General features: G+C 42.1%; 1 protein-coding gene across 7 annotated transcripts in view; it reads right to left on the bottom strand.

The window, feature by feature from the left end:
* The window catches only part of tbc1d5 (TBC1 domain family, member 5), a 495,410-nt gene that overhangs the window by 225,100 nt on the left and 256,490 nt on the right, over positions 1–13,820 (bottom strand). For all 7 annotated transcript variants that reach the window (XM_068006107.1, XM_068006096.1, XM_068006070.1 and 4 more), the window contains exons 9-10: positions 5,892–5,994; positions 1,359–1,447 (exon numbers count right to left, since the gene is read on the bottom strand). In XM_068006107.1, the coding sequence (XP_067862208.1) occupies positions 1,359–1,447; positions 5,892–5,994 (192 nt within the window). The remainder of the gene's footprint in view (positions 1–1,358; positions 1,448–5,891; positions 5,995–13,820) is intronic.

Consider the following 13,820-nt stretch of genomic DNA (forward strand, 5'->3'; position numbering starts at 1 on the left):
CGTTCTTGACCCCCCCAGCCAGGGGAAACATCCTCCCTGCATCCAGTCTGTCTAGCCCTGTCAGAATTTTATACATTTCAATGAGATTCCCTCTCATTCTTCTAAATTCTTGTGGTGGAGCAGGTTCGAGGGGCCGTATGGCCTACTCCTGCTCCTATTTCTTATGTTCTTATGTACCAATTACTTTAAATCTATGTTCCCTGGTCACGACCCCTCTGCTGAGGGAAATAGATCCTCCCTATCCACTCTATCTATTCCAGTCATAATTTTATATACCTCAATTAAATCTCCCTTCAGCCTCCTTTGTTCCAAAGAAAACAACCCCAGCCTATCCAATCTTTTCTCATAGCTAAAATTCTCCAGCCCTGGCAATATCCTCGTAAATCTCCTCTCTACCCTCTCTAGTGCAATCACATCTTTCCTGTAATGTGGCACCACGCCTGTAGCCAGGGTGGATTGGAAAATGATGGTCAGAGCCTCTGCTATTTCCTCCCTTACTTCTCTTAACAGCAACATTTCACAGGCTTAGTAACTGATTTGATGATAGAATAATTTTTAATTATAGGCTTGGTGATCACAGTGTAGAATGGTGGTACATGGTCCAGCCCCCCAAATACAGTTTGCTCAAGTGTGCCAGGAACAATACCCTCATTTTAGATGTTTTCTCTTTATCCCAAGATATATCACCTCGAAGGGAAACCTGTGGAAACGTTAGTCAAGACTGAAATCTAAACTTTGATTTTCTTGTTGAGAGCCCAGCACTGTATATTAACAATCATTTAGCTCTCTGGGTAGCAATTGTGTGGTAGTGTTACTGACCAATCCAGTTGGCTCACATTACTTTCATTTAGGTACATGAAAGATTCTAATAATGAAAAGATTGTGGTTAGTCAGCAACATTTTACAGGCTTGGTAACTGATATGACGATACAATAATTTTTAATATAGAACTTTACTTTTGTTATTTTTCCTCTTGATTTCTCTTCTCCTTCCCCTGCCAACAGTTATCCTCCTGAATCCACAAAACTAAAGTTGCATTTAGATTTGCAATAGACATGCTTGAGAAGTGCAGGAAAACACCTCTCATCTCAGCAAATATTCTGTCTCTTCTCTAAATGACCAGATAAGACTGAGAAAGTTGCCTCAGTGCTACTCCAAGTGCAAATGTTAGCAAAGCTGTGACAATCCAGCAGTACTGTTGTAGCTAATGGACCACCCTCTTCCTCAACTATTATGTCCTCTCCTGTGAGTTGGACCTGTATTCTGCATAAAGTGCAATGTTGTATCTATTTCAGGTTGATTTGAACTTCAAAATAAATCATTTACAAATATACAGAAAATATCCAGATAAAACTTGCCTTGGATTTGCTGTTTCACTGGCATGTGAGAAGGCTTGGTGATCACAGTGTAGAATAAAGATGAGAGGAGCCAGTAGTTCATGCATGCCCTGAAACATTAGCATCACACAAAAATCAATTATTGATTGATCATTCCTACCACCAAATTAAATAAGAAAATGTGTACTCTGTTAAATGAACTAGATGCTATTAAAATGGAGTCCCATCTATGGCTTAATGAATTTACACAGCGAGTGAAGCATGCAGACCAGGTAGATGCCAGACTTCTACACCCAAAATGTTAACCTGTCTTTTCTCTTTACAGATGCTGATGGAGCTGCTGTGTTCTCCCAGCATTTGTTGTTTTTGAAACAATTTATATTTGACATGGTATATGCCATACAAATCATTGCGTTATTTCACTTTGATACTATTTATGTATCAAGGATAGCCTAAAAATGAGATACGAATGTATGATTTTCAAATTTAATTGTCGTAGTAAATGGACAATTAATTACAGATTTTACCTTTTTGTAGCCTCCACTTGAACATTTAAAAAAAATGTAAAGTATAAACTCTGCAGATAGAAATACATTTGGGGAAAAGGCAGAATAATTAAAATATTAATGAGAAGATAGAATCATAGAATCTCAGAATCTTATAGCACAGAAGGCCATTCGGCCCGTCATGCCTGTGCTGGCTCTTTGAAAGAGCTGTCCAATTTAGTCCCACATTCCAGCTTTTCCCCCCATAACCCTGCAAATTAGTCCTCTTCAAGTACATGTCCAATTGCCTTTTGAAAGTTCTTACAGAATCGGCTTCCATCATCCTTTCAGGTAGGTCGTTCCAGATCTTAACAACCCTCTGTGTGAAAAAATGTCTCCTCATTTCCCCTCTAGTTCTTTTGCCAATTATTTTAAATTATGACCTCTGGTTACCGACCCACTTCCAGAGGAAACAGTTTCCTCCCTACTTGCTCTATCACAACCCCTCATTATTTTAAATACCTTTATCAGGTCTCCCTTTAACCTTCTCTGCTCTAAGGAGAACAATCCCAGCTTCTCCAATCTCTCCTCATAACTGAAATCCCTCATCCCTGGAATCATCCTGGTAAACCTCCTCTGTACCCTCTCCAAGGCTTTGACATCCTTCCTAAAGTGTGGTGCCCAGAACTGTACACAATACTCTAACTGAGGCCTAACCAGTGATTTTTAAAGGTTTAGCATGTCTTCCTTGTTTTTGTATTCAATTCTCCTCTTTACAAAGCCAAATATCCCATACACTTTCTTAACTGACTTATCAACTTGCCCTGCCACCTTCAAAGATTTGTGAATATGCTCCCCCAGGTCCATCTGCTTTAGCACCCCCCTCAAAATATTACTATTTAGATTATACTGCCTCTCCATGTTGCTCCTCCCAAAGTGTATCACTTCACACTTAACCACATTAAACTGCACCTGCCATGTGTCTGTCCATTGCACCAGTTTGTCTATGTTCTCCTGAAGTCTGTTACTATCCTCCTCACTAATTACGACTTTGCCAAGTTTTATATCATCTGCAAACTTTAAAATTGTGCTCCCTATACCCAAGTCCAGGTCATTTATATATAACAAGAAAAGCAATGGTCCCAATACTGACCCCGGAGGACCCCACTGCATACTTCTCTCACTCAGAAAAATATCCATTCACTACTACTCCCTGCCTCCTATCCCTTAACCAATTACGTACCCAAGTTACCACCTTCCCTTTATTCCCACGTGCTTCTACTTTCTGAATAAGTCTGTTATGTGGTACTTAATCAAATTTTTTTCATTCGTTCATGGGATGTGGGCGTCGCTGGCAAGGCCGGCATTTATTGCCCATCCCTAATTGCCCTTGAGAAGGTGGTGGTGAGCTGCCTTCTATGCCTTTTGAAAGTCCATTTATACAACATCCACTGTACTACCTTCATCAACCCGCTCTGATACTTCATCAAAGAACTCAAATCAAGTTAGTCAGACACAATTTGCTTTAACAAATTTGTGTTGGCTGTCCCTTATTAACCAATGCTTCTCCAAGTGAGAATGAATTTTGTTTATGACAATGGTTTCTAGTAGTTTTCCCATCACTGACGATAGACTGATTGGCCTGTAGTTACCAGGTTTATCCCTCTCCTCTTTTTTGAATAGGGGTGTAGCATTTGAAATTGTCCAGTCCTCTGGCACTACTCCCATAGCCAAGGAGGATTGAAAGATTGTGGTCAGAACTTCTGCTATCTCCATCATAGCTTCCCTCAGCAATGTAGAATTCATCCCATCTGGACCAGGTGATTGTTAACTTTGAGTGATGCCAACCTATTTAGCACCCCCTTTCTATCTTTTTTTTAAATCTTATCCAATATCTTTACTCCCTTCTCCTGTACTGTGACATTAACTTCATCCCCTTTTGTGAAGACAGATGCAAAGCACTCATTCAGTACCTCAGTCATGCCCTCTGCCTCCACAAAATGTCCTTCTTTGTCCCTAATCGGTCCCACCATTCCTTTAACTATCCTTTTACTTTTTATATGTTTCTAAAAGATTTTTGGGTTCCCTTTTATGTTACCGGCTAATCTTTTCTCATATTCTCTCTGTGTCCTTCAATTTCCCCTTGCACTTTCTGTATTCTGCCTGTTTATCTACTGTATTCTATACCTGACATTTGTCATAAACCTTCTTTTTCTGCTATATTTTAACCTCTATTTCCTTTGTCATCCAGAGAGCTCTATTCCTGGAATATGCTTGGTTTGTACCCAAACTATCTCTGCCTTCAAGGCCGGCCATTGCTCATTTACTGATTTGTTGGTCAATCTTTGTTTCTAATCCACCTGTGCTAGATCCCTTCTCAAATCAGTGAAATTCGCTCTCTTCCAGTTGGATATTTTCACTGTTGATTTTTCTTTGTCCCTTTCCATAACTACTTTAAACCTAATTATATTATGATCACTATTACCCAGATGTTCTCCTACTGAAACACACTCCATGTACCCTACTTCATTCCCCAGAACTAGATCCAGCACTGCTTCCTTCCTCTTTGGGCTAGAAAGTTCTCCTGTACACATTTTAGGAATTCTTCACCCTCCTTGCTCTTTACACTTTTTTACCCAGTCTATATTAGGGTAATTGAAGTCCCCTACTATTACTGCTCTATTACTTTTACATTTCTCTGAAATATGCCTACAGATTTTCTCCTCAATCTCCTGCTCACTATTTGGGATCTATAGTAAACACCCAGCAATGTAACAACTACTTTTCTGTTCCTTAACTCTAAGCAAATAGATTCAGTGTTTGAGCCCTCTAGTATATTGTCCCTTTGTAGAACTGTAATATTATCCTTGATCAATAATGCCACTCCACTCCTTGCTTTTTTCCTTCCCAATCCCTCTTGAATACATTGTAGCCAGGAATGTTTGGTTCCCATTTCTGCCCACGTTTAAGTCAGGCCTCCATTATACCCACTATATCATAACCCCATGTGGAAACTTGTGCCTGCAGCTCATCAACTTATTTGTAACACTCTTTGCAATAACACTCATGCATTCCAACACTATACTAGTCTGCTTTGCTTTTTTCCTCCATCTAATTCCTGCTTTTTCTACACTATTCTTTATTCTGTTGCTATATGTCCCTGCTAGTTTTCTATGCATCTCGTCTCTCCTCTCTGCTGCTATGTCTTGGTTCCCCTCCCCTGCCAAATTAGGTTAAAGCCTCCCCCACAGCACTAGTTAATCTTCCCGCAAGGACACTGCTCCCAGCTCTGTTCAGGTGCAACCCGTTTGGCTTGTGCAGGTCCTTCCTGCCATAGAACTGGTCCCAATGCCCCAGGAATCTGAAGCCCCTTTTCCTACACCACTTCTCCAGAAGATACTGCATTCACCTGCAGTATCTTCCTAATTCTGTACTCATTAGCACGTGGCACTGGGAGTAATCCAGAGATTACCACCTTTGAGGTCCTATTCTTTAATCTTTTTCCTAGCTCCTGAAACTCTGTCTGAAGGACCTCAACTCTTTTCCTACCTATGTCATTAGTTCCAATATGGACCAGGACTTCTGGCTGTTTGCCTTCCCTTCGCAGAATGTCCTGCCCCCTTCAGTGATAAGCTTAACCCTGGCACCAGGGAGGTAACACACCATTTGGGGCTCACGTCTCCGGTTGCAGAAATGCCTGTCTATCCCCTGACTATTGAATCCCTTATACAACTGAATTTCTACACTTTCTTGAGCCCCCTGTGCAGTCGAGTCTCCCACGGTGCTGTGGATTTGCTCCTGAATGCTCTCCCGAGGTGTCATCACCCTCACTGGTATTCAACACTGAATCACTAAATCTTAAGGTTTTTTCTATAAAAAGTCTACTAGAACATAACACTAAAACATATGCAATGTGTAACTTGCAGCAGACTTAAATGCTTTAGGGACAGAATGTTATGCCCAGAATGAATGCATATTTATTCTTAGTAAATGTCACAAGACACTTTTTCTCTCAGTCCAATTTTAAACTGCTTAATTATTCAACCAAACCTGTACAGTATTTCATTACCTGCTTGTAAAGCAGCTGCTCATTTTCTCTCGCATAACAAAACAGGATATCTGTCAAGATCTGCCTCACACTTTCCTGTTGGAAATACTGCATTTCAGGAAACCTGAAAGACACCACATCTCAGTTATTAAAGCTGCTGTTGACGCACATCATCTAAAGAAATGGTGTTCCTTTTTGCTCCCCGATACAGGCCATTTTTAGCAATCCCATCAGACTACCTTTTGTTAATATAATCTCCTTACAGTTCTATGTGTACAAACAATCATTTGAACAAAACTAGTTTGAAATGAAAATGAAAATGGCCAATTATAATTTTCAGTCAAAAATAAGTCAAATAAATTGTTGTAAACTTTAAAACTTAATCAGACAAAATTTGACAAACTAACTTAGTGTTTTCCCCTCTTCCGATTGTCTACCACCATTATTGACTGGATCTAGTAGGTCTACAGAGCTTTGCTTTGATCTGTTGGTTGTTCTGTCTGTAGCATATTGCTTTTGATGTTTAGCATGCAGGTATTGAGTTGTAGCTTCACTAGGTTGATGTCTCATTCTAAGGTATGTCTTATGCCGCTCCTGCCTTCCCTTCTCCACTCTCCATTAAACTGGGATTGATCCTCTGCTTAACGGTGATGGAGGCGAGAGGAATATACTCTCTGGAGTTTAGAAGAATGAGAGGTGATCGAGTTGAAACATACAAGATTATGAGGGGGCTTGACGGGGTAGATACTGAGAGGCTGTTTCCCATGGCTGGAGAGTCGCAGGATAGGGGGTCGGGCATTTAGGACTGAGATGAGGAATTTCCTCACTCAAAGGGTTGTGAATCTTTGGAATTCTCTACCCCAGAGGGCTGTAGATGCTGAGTCGTTGAATATATTCAAGGCTGAGATAGATAGATTTCTGGACTCTAGGGAAATCGAGGGATATGGGGATTGGGCAGGAAAGTGGAGTTGAGGTCGAAGATCAGCCATGATCTGATTGAATGGCAGAGCAGGCTCGAGGGGCCACGTGGCCTACTCCTGCTCCTATTTCTTATGTTCTTATGAATGTACTGGTTATGAGTTTACAGATTGTGATGGTATACAATTCTGCTGCTGCTGATGGCCAATGGCGCCTCATGGATGTCCAATTTTGGGCTCCTAGATCTGTCATTAGCCTGTCATTTTTTTTTTTAAAAAGGCAGCGAAACTGTGGGCGAGTGAAAGAGAGTAAGAGAAGGTGCGGCTCTGAGTGAGACAACGCACAAGAGAGACAGGAAATCATGACAGACTGTGCTGTTTACACATCCACTGCAGCTTTCGTTGGCTTTGAATTATAAATACTGCATATAGAAACTTCAAAAAGCATATTAAGCTGGTAAAAGACGAGGGTGGGTGGGGGGGGGGGTGGGAGAGCGGGGGAAGAGAGAGAGAAACAGGAGAGACACAGATAGACACAATATGGAGAAGCAGAAAAAGAGGAATACACTTCAGGAACAAATGAGAAAACATCAAATTTAATATTAATAGAGAGATCTCTTAGAAAGTTACAAGCCAGTTGTGCCAGACATGGGGCACCCCTAGCATTACCCAGTGCTGTCAGGCCCACGTTATTCTCCTCCCCTCACTGCTGTCAGAAATCACCAATGAGCCAAACCACCTAGTTCTGCCAAATCTCACATCTGCCTCCCTCCATAGTGATGTGAAACCAAAGGATTCCCCCATACTACCAAAAGCTAGCAGCTCACTGCAGTGCTACCAAAGCTCAGTACTTCCCCCAGTGCAGCAAAACCCCTGATAAAAACTAAATGCATTTGTAGTCAGCAGTGAGGAATAAATACAGATATATATTATTTGTGTACTCCATTATAGGCCACTCATTTATGGTTTTCACAGAATAATGGAGAGTCATGTAATTCGATTTCTGAAGCATCAGCAAAAATCACAGGATACCATTTATCAAAAAATGGAATTTGACTTATTTAGTCAGTGTAAAATCAATGGCAGAACACCCCTATTGTTATGAAACAGTGTATCCTCCAATTCACTCTGATCAACCTCAAAGGAGAGACCTGCTGATTCATATAATATGACAAAATAATACATACAAAGATACATACACAGACTTTTTAGCAAGGGTCATTAATTTAAAAAAAATTGAGACATGGCATTTAAAAATGTAAGTATGCAGGAACTTGAAAAGTCCAGTGTATTTGTTGAGTCAACCAAGTCCTTCTTCTGGACCTGATCCTTCTGCCAGCCCAATCACAATTTATTTTACATTAAATTGGAAATCGATCCGATTCTCTTTTGAACGCTTCAACTGAGACAGTATTAACTACACTAGATGGCAGTCTATTCCATAAGATAATGGCAATAAGCATAAACAAGTTACACCTAAATTTATTATGTGGTTTCCTTAACTTACAAGTATGTCCTCAGTATCTCCTATTCATGTTTGTGTACAGAAAAGGCTGGTTATGCCAATACAGTTCACTTCAATGAGAATAAGAATAAGTACAATCCGTAGACAACAAAAGCAAGCTGTGCAGTCAGGTTTTGGTACAGTAATTGTCACAGTAACAGGTTACTTCTAATTATGCATAAACAAGGAAGGGAGTAGGGTGACTGCTGTTAACTTAAGATTGCAAATACACAAATTACATTGCCTCAAGTGCACATAAAAGTTATAATCAGGGTTGTAACTAAGGGTTATAACTTAGTTTGTTATTTTAATATTTTTGCATCGTTCACCTGACGAAGGAGGAAGCCTCCGAAAGCTTGTGAATTTAAAATAAAATTGCTGGACTATAACTTGGTGTTGTAAAATTGTTTACAATTGAATATTTACACACATATTAATAAGGTTTTTTGTTACTATGAAGTGGTACTTTGGAACTGGCCAAATAGACTGTTGCTTCAAGGGCGTGTTATAATAAAACTTAGAGCAGACAACAGGAAAAAAAAATCACCAACAAGCCAATTAAACATTTTCAGACAACTAACTGATCTCTGTAGTGTTGCACACACTGGTTTTCAGTTAATACCTCAGCGGAGATGTCTAGCATAGCCCCATATCAAGCTGGGGATTGGGATACAGAATTTTAAAATTAAAACCATTGGTCTCCTACAGGGGTAGGGGCTTACGTGCTTAATAGCGCCAGAGGCACAGGGAATTGTAATGGCACCAATTGAGAAAGATTTCATAGGCCTGATTGTATGGGATAATTTTTTTTCCCAATCAGAAAATCACCAAAATTGAAGCACCAGAATTTATTTTATGAATTGATAGTCATCCACAGAGTACGCACCAACTTATTGTTTGTCAACCCCATTCCACTTGTCCAATTTTATATTAGACGGAGGAAAAAGAGGCAGTCTTAAGCTGCATGCTGGCAGTTGCAGTATCAGAGTGGCGAAGAAATCATAGAAATGGCAGCACAGAAGAGTGCCATTCAGCTCATTGTGTCAGTGCCATGCTAGCTCTACAACTGGAGCCACCAATGCCCCCTTGCTACTGATTCACCAAACAGCAGAAATAATCTTTCACTATTTACCCTATCAAAACCGTTCATAATTTTGAAATTTTTTATTAGACACAATGCATAATATCCAGAATTCCATTAGCCATTTTATGGCCTTTTTTTAATGCATTCCCATCCTTAAGCATCTGTGTATCTGCATCCCTTTATTCCCACTCCGTTGAGGATCTTACCATCAAACACTTGCATTTATATAGTGCTTTATCACAACCACAGTATGTCCCAAAGTACTTCACAACCATTGAATTACTCCCAAACTATAGTCACTATTGTTATTGAGGCAAACACAGCAACCAATTTGCACACAAGGTCCTACAAACAGCAAATGAATTAATAACCAGTTATTCATGATTTTGCTTGTATTGGTTGAGAAAGACACATTAGCCAGAACGCCAAGATGATGCCCTCCTCTTCTAAAAGTGCTTAGCATCGACCAGTACAGGGAGATGAGGCCTCAGTTTAATGCCTCATATGAAATACAGCACGTCTGGTAATGCATACTTCTTCATTACTGCATTGAAGTATCAGCCTCGATTATGTGTCCAGGTCCTGGATTGGGACTTGAACCTAGCTGTATCCAAATAAAAATGACAACTGAAATCAGTTTGAAAAAAAACAAATGGAGCGATTGATTGGTTGCATTTCCAGCCTTTCGTGTGGTTGCTTTTCTGTGGGTTGCTATGGGATTTTTGCTGATTTATATTTCGATAAGTCAGTACGCACAAGTGCTTTTTTGAGCCAATGAGAAATGTGACATTTCACTTTTTTGCCACAGATAGGTTTAATGCAAACCCACAGATTTAATACATGATTTTATTATAGAGATAAGTAAAATATTTTGGTTTCAAATCAAAAATAGAATAACTTCAAAAATTTACAAAAAACAATAGATCTTATAAGGTTTTTTTTAAAAAGTTACTTCCCTTATACTTTGACCACCATGTTTCTTGCATCCCTTTGATTTCAGAAGTGCACTTCGGATAAGATCTAAATATTTGGAAGCACTTACTCCCATCGGAGAGACTGCCAATTCATACAGCAGGGAGAATTCACCAGCACATAAGAAAAATATTGTAGCCTGCCCTGTTGCTTTTGCTCTGGCTCCCCTTCAATCAGTTCTTATGGAATCTATATAGGATCTCCCCCCTCTAGGCATTGTTCAAAACTGAAGTGAAATAACGACAATGGGGGGAGGGAAAGGAGAAAGATCTACCCACTGTTTTCAAATTGCTGTGATGAAAGTATATCAGTAAGAGGCATACAGGTGAGCTAGCAGGGGGCCATGATAAATCACTGATTCAAATGCGGTGCATCGGCATTTACAATATCAGATGGACCTATCGGCAACCACCCAGGCAACGGATCAAGACAAGACTAAGGCAATCGCAGTCCAGTCAATTCTGCAAAGTCCTTCTCGCCAACATATGGGAACTGGTACACAAGCTTGGAGAGCCGTTCCACAGACTAGTAAAGCGAAAGCCTAACATAGTCATACTCACACAGTCATGCCTATCAGCCAACATCTCAGATTCCTCCATCATTATTCCTGACTACATCCTGTCTCATTGGCAGCATTAATTCACCAGAGGTGGAAGCACACTCAGGCAGGCTGGGCCCTCGGAGTCTTCAACATTTACTCTGGACCCCACAAAAGCTTATGGCTTCAGGTCAAAAAAGGTCAAGGAAATCAACTAATTACCACCTTCAAATGACAAACCAGGAATCCTCCATGTTGAATATTACTTGGAGAAAGCACTAATGGAAGCACCAAATGTACTCTGAGATGAGAATTTCAATGTCCAGTGACTTGATAGTACCACCACTGACTGAGCTGGCCAAGTCCTGAAGCTCACAGCTGCCAGACTGGACCTGCATCAGATGGTGACATAATCAACATGAGGCAGTAACCTATTTGGCCCAGTCTTCATCAACCAACCTATCGCACACTTGTCTGTCCATGATAGCACTGGTTGGAGTGAACACCACACACTCTGGTGAAGACAGAGTCTCAACTTTACATTGGATACACCCTCCACCGTGCTGTGTGGCATTACTGCTATGCTCATTGGAAGAGACTAAGAAATGATTGAGCTACCCCAAAACTGGGCTTCCATGAAGCGCTGTGGAACATCAGCAGCAGCAGCAGAAGTGTATACCACCACAATCTGTATCCTTAATGCTCAGTACATTTCTCACTCTTGGATCACCTAGGATGAAACTAGGAGAACAACCATGGTTCAGTGGAAAGCGTAGAATGCATGCCAGTAGCAGCACCAGCATTCCATACCTTGGAATAAACCAATAACCTAGTGAACTACAACACTGGGCTACCTGCATGCTAAACACAAAAAAGGAGCAGACAATCGGAGAGCTAAGTGGTTCTACAGCCAATTAATCAGAGCAAAGCTCTGTAACTCTATCACATAACAGTCGAGAATAGGGCAAACAGACAATTATGAGGAGGCGGCAACTCCATGAATATTCCCATCCTCAACTATGGTGGAGCCCAGCACGAGTGCACGAGGCCGAGGGTTTGCAAACATCTTCAGCCATAAGTCCCAAGTAGAGGGTTCCACTCAGGCATCCTCCGCTCCCCCTCACCCCAAGGTCCTCATCATAGAAGCCAGTTTTCATCCAAATTGGTTCACTCCACGTTACGTTACATTAACAAGTGATAGCACAGGAACACAGCAAACTATAGGCTCTTACAACATCCCGGCTCTAATGCTAAAAGACTGAGTACTGGAACTAGCCATTCCCCCTAGCCAAGCTATGCCAATGCAGGTATGACACTAGCATCTACACAACAATGTGGAAAATTGCCCACAGATGTCCTATCTAAAAAAAATACAGGAAAAATCTAACAGCCAATTATTGCCCTGTAAGCCTCTTCCCAATCATCAGCAAAGTGCTGGAAGAAGTAATCAATATTGTCATCAGTGACATCTACCTATCAATAATTTTCGGGCCAACACTTAGTTCGGGTTTGGCAGAACCACTTAGCTCTAGACACTGCATAGCCTTAATTCATACCGTGACACGAGTTGAATGCCAGAGGAGAGTCGAGAGTAGCGACCCGCAACATCAAAGCAGCATTCAACCGATTATGGCACCAAGTAGTCCTAGCAAAACCAAAGTCAATGTGGGTCAAAAGAAAAGCTCGCCAGTGGCTGGAGTCATATCTGACAGAAAGGAAAATGGTCGTTATTACTGGCAGCCAATCACTGCAGCTGCAGGAGTTTCTCAGGGAAATGCTCCTTGGCCCAGCCACCTACAGCTGCTTCATCAGTGACTTTCTCTCCATCATAAGGTCTGGAATGGAGCAGTTCATCGACAAGTCTACTGTGTTCAGCTCTATTCACAACTCCCTCTGATAATGAGGCAGCGCAGGCTAGTCTACAACAGGGGCCCGATTTTACCAGGGGTGCGGGTTCCAGGCGGGTAGGCCTGCGGGCACGTACCAAACGCGCTCGGTCAAATCAATGGGTTGCCCGTGCGATCGCAGCAGGCAATCCACTAATTGGATCCACTTACCTGCTCCTCCGGGTTCCGCGCTGCTGATCTGCGCGTCGGGCGGGCTGCGCATGCGCAGTAAGATCTGTCAGCTGGAGGCGCTCTTTTTAAAGGGGCAGTCCTCCACTGACAGATGCTGTAACAAATAGGAAAAATTACAGCATGGAGCAGCCCAGGGGGAAGGCTGCTCCCAGTTTAATGATGCCTCACCCCAGGTATCATTAGAGGGGGTGAGGAGGAGGGGGAGGACAGAGATCTTCCCCCCAGCGGCCGGGAGGAAGCGGCTTGCCTCTGCCACCAAGAAGGCCTGGCCCGAGGTGGCAGAGGGGGTGAGCTGCGCCACCAACATATCGCCCACCTGCATACAGTGCAGGTGGCGCACCAATGACCTCAGTAGTTCGGCCACAGTGAGAACACGTAGTCTTTCCCCTACACTCCGCCTGCCACATCACTGCCCCCACCCCACATCTCCTTCGGCACTGCCAACACTACTCTGTCACATCACCCTTCATACCCACTCAAACCTCATCCTCATCTTACCTGCACCTACTCACCTCGCCAGTACTCACCCCGCCACTACCACGCAACCCAATCCTCATACAATGTCATGGCTCTATCCCATACTCACCCTCTCGTGCATCTCTCTCACGGCCAGCCTCACTCAACCTGCCACCACCTGTGCTGCAACCACAGGGCATGCATCACATATGTGCAGTAGGCAGCGTAAGGCAAACGTGCCGTGAGCATGAAGGGGATGCACAAGGGTGTTTGAGGGTCTGTCATGGTTCGTACTTCCATTGAATTAAATAACAACTCACATCACACATTATATTGGCTCCACTAGTGCCATGTCTTCGCGAATCCTGTCCGGTTTGTGCAATAATGCCTGCTCCTGGGTA

The sequence above is a fragment of the Heptranchias perlo genome, chromosome 2, assembly GCF_035084215.1.
Source record: "Heptranchias perlo isolate sHepPer1 chromosome 2, sHepPer1.hap1, whole genome shotgun sequence".
NCBI lineage: Eukaryota > Metazoa > Chordata > Chondrichthyes > Hexanchiformes > Hexanchidae > Heptranchias > Heptranchias perlo.